A 5,836-nucleotide genomic window follows, 5' to 3' on the forward strand; every position below is an offset into this window, starting at 1 on the left:
CTGTATTTTTATCCCCCCCCCCCCTCCCCTTTGTGCGCGTGTTACCATTTTAGGTGTGTAATTGCGGAGCTTTTTCTTGAGGGTCAGCCACTGTTTGAACTCTCTCAACTGCTTGCTTATCGCAGAGGACAATATGATCCTAGCCAACTTCTTGAAAAGGTATTCTTTGCTTTCTACTCTACCTGTATAAGCCTTCTTTTAACTTGACGACCATAAATTTAGAATGGTGGCATATCACTACCTGGAGCAATATTTTTCTGCTAAATGCTATATGCTGCCCTTCAATTGTTGAGATTCATTCGTTTGTTCTTGTATTAGATTTGACTTGTTCTATTTCAATCCTACTTGGTGTGGACATTAACTATATAAATTACATGGCACTGTGGCAGTCATTCGTTCCCTCTTTTATATTGACTTTTAATATATTTTGGTTACCTGTTCACCAATTGGATACAATGTTATTGCAGATCCCTGATTCTGGAATCCGCAAAATGATACTCCATATGATTCAGTTGGAACCAGAATCGCGACTTTCCGCTGATAGCTACCTTCAGGAATATATGACCATCGTGTTCCCAGGCTACTTCTGTCCCTTTTTGCATAACTTCTACTGCTTCTGGAATCCTCTTAATTCTGATATGAGGGTCGTACTGTGCCAAAGTTTTTTCCATGAGATTCTCAAGCAAATGATGAGTAGTAGGTCAACTGATGAGAATGGTACAAATCTGGGTGTGACTCCAAATGGCACTATGAGTGGAAAATTATCTCAAGAGATGAATGCCAAGCAGAGTGCAAATTTGGAAAACAAATTGTCCTTAAAAAGGGAAGAAATAGATAAAGGCTTAAATTGTCAACAGTTTGAACTTCTTGGTGATTTCAATTCGCTACTGAGGGATGCAAAACAAAGTAATCACTATTCTGCTACTAAGCCAATTTTGGAAAATGTTCCCAGTTCTGAATTGTCTCAAAACCTTAGGAACTTTGGCACACAATCTCCTGGTGAGCTACTTCAAACCATCTCCACTGCATTTAGGAGAAATCAGCATCCCTTTGTGAAAAAGATTGCATTGGAGGATTTGAAATTGTTGATGTCCAAGTACGAAAGCGAATCGGATACCTATGACGTGCCTGTTTCACCACTTCCTGAAGATGGCATGACTTGTGAGGGCATGGTTCTAATTACCTCTCTTCTCTGTTCTTGCATACGCAATGTGAAGTTGCCTCACTTAAGGAGGAGGGCTATACTCTTTCTGAAGTTTTCTGCGTTATACATTGATGATGAAAATCGCTTGCAACGAGTGCTTCCTTATGTTATTGCAATGCTTTCTGACCCTGCTGCAATTGTACGTTGTGCTGCCTTGGAGACTTTGTGTGATATTCTGCCTTTAGTCCGAGATTTTCCACCCAGTGATGCAAAAATATTTCCCGAGTATATCTTGCCCATGCTCTCCATGCTTCCTGATGATCCAGAGGAAAGTGTGAGAATATGTTATGCCAGTAATATCTCTCAGCTGGCACTAACAGCCTATGGTTTCTTAATTCACTCAATAAGCTTGAGTGAGGCAGGGGTTCTTGATGAATTGAGTACAGCACAAAAGCCATTACCATCGTCTGGGGAGACATCTGGTCGACAACAAAGGGTAAATAGTGATGCACAACTTGCTCAATTGAGGAAGACTATGGCTGACGTTGTTCAAGAACTTGTTATGGGTCCAAAGCAGACTCCAAATATCAGGAGAGCACTCCTTCAGGACATTAGCAACCTGTGCTGCTTCTTTGGCCAGAGACAGAGTAATGAGTATCTCTTGCCTATGCTCCCTGCTTTTTTAAATGATCGGGATGAACAACTAAGAACAGTATTCTATGGGCAAATCGTCTATGTATGCATCTTTGTGGGTCAAAGAAGCGTGGAGGAGTATCTTTTACCTTATATTGAGCAAGCTTTAAGTGATGTTACAGAGGCTGTCGTTGTCAATGGATTGGATTGTTTGGCCATTCTGTGCAAAATTGGTTTTCTACGAAAGAGGGTACTGCTTGAAATGATAGAGCAGACCTTTCCATTGTTATGTTATCCTAGTCAATGGGTGACAAGGTCAGCTGTCACTTTCATTGCTGCTAGTAGCGAGAACTTAGGGGCAGTTGATTCCTATGTTTACCTTGCCCGTGTTATTGGGCCCTTCCTTCGGAGACAACCAGCATCCCTAGCTTCTGAAGAAGCTCTGCTTTTATGTTTAAAACCCCCAGTCTCAAGACAGGTATTGTCTCAAGTCTTAGAAAATGCAAGGAGTTCAGACATGCTGGAGAGACAAAGAAAGATATGGTACAATTCATCACCACAGTCCAAACAATGGGAAACTGTGGATTCACTTCAGAAGGAGGTTGCTAATTCAAATCCAGTGAAGAGTCGGCTTGACAAGCAACCAAACCATGAGAGCCAAAAACCTGCTTTCAGTTCGTTGCAACAGGCGGAGCTAAGTGAGTGTAATGATGGTGAGGCTAAGATGAGAAGTATGGGAAGCCTAATACACAACGCTCCTAGCACAGTTGAAATTTATGATCCCTTGAGCTCCGAAAGGTTGCAATTCTCAGGCTTTATGATGCCACAAGGAAGTGCTGCAAATAGTTTCATGTGTGATAAACCATCTGAAGGCATACCCTTGTACTCCTTTAGCATGGACAGGCGAGCGGTGGGAATCCCTTCTGCATCTGATTCTCCATTACAAGTAAATTCTGGTGGATTTGGTACATCATCGTCCTTGCCTTGGATGGATCCTGCAAATAAATCATTTAGCTTGACTAGTTCAGTACCAACACCTAAGCTTGTTTCAGGCTCATTTAACATGAATAATGGATCTAAACAGTTCTATAGAGTTGTACATGAACCAGATGGCCGGGAAACTGATCAAACATCTTATGTCACTAGCAAGTTTCAAGACATGGGATTATCTAGTCCTGCAAAAGGAAATTCTGTCCCTTTGGAAGTTGCCTCCACTCAGACTGAACTAACAGGATTGCCATCTTACCTACGAACATCATCAATTCCAGATTCAGGTTGGAGGCCCCGTGGAATTTTGGTTGCACACCTTCAAGAGCACCGTTCTGCTGTCAATGACATAGCTAATTCAACAGATCAAAGCTTCTTTGTGAGTGCATCTGATGATTGTATGGTCAAGGTGTGGGATTCAAGAAAGTTGGAAAAGGACATTTCATTTAGGTCACGGCTAACTTATCACCTAGAGGGAAGCCGGGCACTCTGCGCCACAATGCTCCGGGGTTCTGCTCAAGTTGTAGTTGGAGCATGTGATGGTATGATACATATATTTTCTGTTGATTACATCTCCAGAGGTCTTGGAAATGTTGTTGAGAAGTATTCAGGTATCGCTGATATAAAAAAGAAGGATATCAAGGAAGGGGCCATACTTAGCCTTCTGAACTACTCCCCAGATAACACAACCAACCAGATGGTTATGTACAGCAGCCTGAATGGTGGGATCCATCTGTGGGATACAAGAGCAAGTTCCAATGCTTGGACGTTAAAGGCAGTTCCTGAAAATGGTTATGTGTCTTCGCTGGTGACAAGTCCTTGTGGAAATTGGTTTGTGTCAGGATCTTCAAGGGGTGCACTTACTCTTTGGGATCTGAGATTTCTCATACCTGTGAACTCGTGGCAGTATCCTCTAGTTTGCCCTGTAGAGAAGATGTGCCTTTTCATTCCTCCACCAAGTGCGTCTATATCTGTCGCTGCAAGGCCCCTTGTTTATGTTGCTGCAGGTTGCAACGAAGTTTCTCTCTGGAATGCAGAAGATGGAATCTGCCATCAGGTATATAGACAATTTATTTATTTGCTTTCTCAAGTATTTTGCAGGAAATTGATATAGTGAATTTTTCTTAAAGTATCTTTGTTGTATTTGCAGGTCTTAAAGGTGGCACACTATGACGGTGATGCTGAAGTGTCAGACCTTCTCTGGGCCTTAAACAAACCATTGAGCAGAAATTCTAAACCAGATGTGAGACGCAACATCAATCCCAAGTACAGAGTAAACGAACTGCAGGAACCTCCACCACGTCTTCCTGGTATACGTTCGTTGCTTCCTTTACCTGGGGGTGATTTGTTAACTGGGGGCACTGATTTGAAGATTCGTCGTTGGGATCATTACAGGTTTTGTTTTGAACTCATTCGTTGGTTCCATTGTTTACTTAAATCTAAGGGCTCTTGATTATCATTGAAAACTTGTACACATTGCAGCCCTGATCGAAGTTACTCTATCTGTGGACCAAATGGAAACGATGTTGTAAATGATGAATCCTATCAAACAAGTTCCAGTTTTGGAGCAAAAATTGTGCAGGTATGTTGGTGATAGGTCAAGATGGATCTTTTTATTTTCATAGGTTAGATTTTTCTTGAAGTAGTATATATGTGTACCATTCTTTGAAGTTCCGTGCGCTCCTGTTCTGAGCATAAAAGTTCTGTGCACTCCAGTTTGCTTTCCTTGTACTGTCCTTAATCTTATATGTGAGTGTTTTGAGAAATTAAGCACGGATTTAATCTGTGGTTGCCAATTGAGAACAACCATATGCAAATTGTTCGTCTTTCTCAACATCTATAAAATATAAAATTCTGAGTTCTAGAAACTAAGAAATTGATTTCAGGAAATTCCACTGAACACTTTATCCCACATACTTCTCTCTTTCTCCTTACAGTTATATTAGCCTTTCAAGCTTTTTGAAAGTGTCTGCTTATTTCTTTCTTGTTTTTGTGAGAAAGTTGAAAGTATTAAAACTATTTTATCAAATTTATTCACTTCAAATGCATGATTCTGAAGTTGGTTTCCTGACAAGCAGGAGAAGAAGAGGCGATCTCCTCCAACAGGCAAGAATACAGCGAAGACAGCTCTTGCAGCTGCTTCCACTGATCCTGCCGGTTGTCATCGCGATTCCATCCTTTCGTTGGCATCTGTCAAATTGAATCAGCGACTCTTAATCTCAAGCAGTCGAGATGGGGCTATCAAGGTTTGGAGGTGAATGACCAGAAGATAGCACATTGGCCTGATGTACATATGCAGCTATACAGTGCAAATTGAAAACTGTACATATATCTGTAATCTAAAGCTTGACAAGGTTCGGTTCTGATTTTGATCACAATGCTAGCTTCTAACCCTGGGCATATTTATGACGTCACAGCCCTGTTTGGTTTGTACAGATTGTAACTCCCAAGAAATAGTTAAAAACTTGAAACAAATCATATATATATATATATATATAGTACTAGATTTTGCCTCACCGGACGAATACTATCCTACTTGGTTGTTGTATTATTGAACCAGATAGAATGCAATTTCAACTAGAGTGGTGTTTAATTGAACAGGAGATACATTTAGTAAATAAAAGCCAACTCAATTTCTGTTAAAACATGTTTATTCATAATTTCCTTATCGTTTACTTGTTTTCGTACCTTACATCAGATTTGAATTTCTCATTGCTTAAATACTAAGTAGAGGAAATAATTGATGTTGTGTTGCCAAGAGAAAAAAAAAAAAAGGAAAAAAAAAAGAAAAAAAAAAAGAAACTAACGTTTATGAATGCATAAATCAAAGATGAATTGTTATGCATAGTCATCACCCACTGGAACACTACATCCCGGAAATTTCGTGTTGCACTAGTTTCCGCGACTCCTCGGTGTTCGATTTCTTTGCCATTTCAATGGCGTCGTCTATCCCGGAAAGGATTTAGATCCATAATCATTATACTTCGAGGGCCCATAAATCTGCACAAGGAAAGAACAAGAGTTGAAACGTCCTATAAAGGCATTGCTTGGACAAGTAATCAGTGACCAAGA

General features: G+C 40.5%; 1 protein-coding gene across 1 annotated transcript in view; it reads left to right on the forward strand.

The window, feature by feature from the left end:
• Nucleotides 1–5,387, forward strand: part of LOC21390404 (serine/threonine-protein kinase VPS15) — a 7,390-nt gene extending 2,003 nt beyond the window's left edge. Inside the window, exons 6-10 of the mRNA XM_010112573.2 lie at nt 54–159; nt 468–3,821; nt 3,915–4,159; nt 4,247–4,346; nt 4,843–5,387. Of these exons, the coding sequence (XP_010110875.1) occupies nt 54–159; nt 468–3,821; nt 3,915–4,159; nt 4,247–4,346; nt 4,843–5,022 (3,985 nt within the window). The 3' untranslated portion in view covers nt 5,023–5,387. The remainder of the gene's footprint in view (nt 1–53; nt 160–467; nt 3,822–3,914; nt 4,160–4,246; nt 4,347–4,842) is intronic.
• Nucleotides 5,388–5,836: the final 449 nt, after the last annotated feature.

The sequence above is a fragment of the Morus notabilis genome, unplaced genomic scaffold (assembly GCF_000414095.1).
Source record: "Morus notabilis unplaced genomic scaffold, ASM41409v2 Scaffold472, whole genome shotgun sequence".
Taxonomy (NCBI): Eukaryota; Viridiplantae; Streptophyta; class Magnoliopsida; order Rosales; family Moraceae; genus Morus; species Morus notabilis.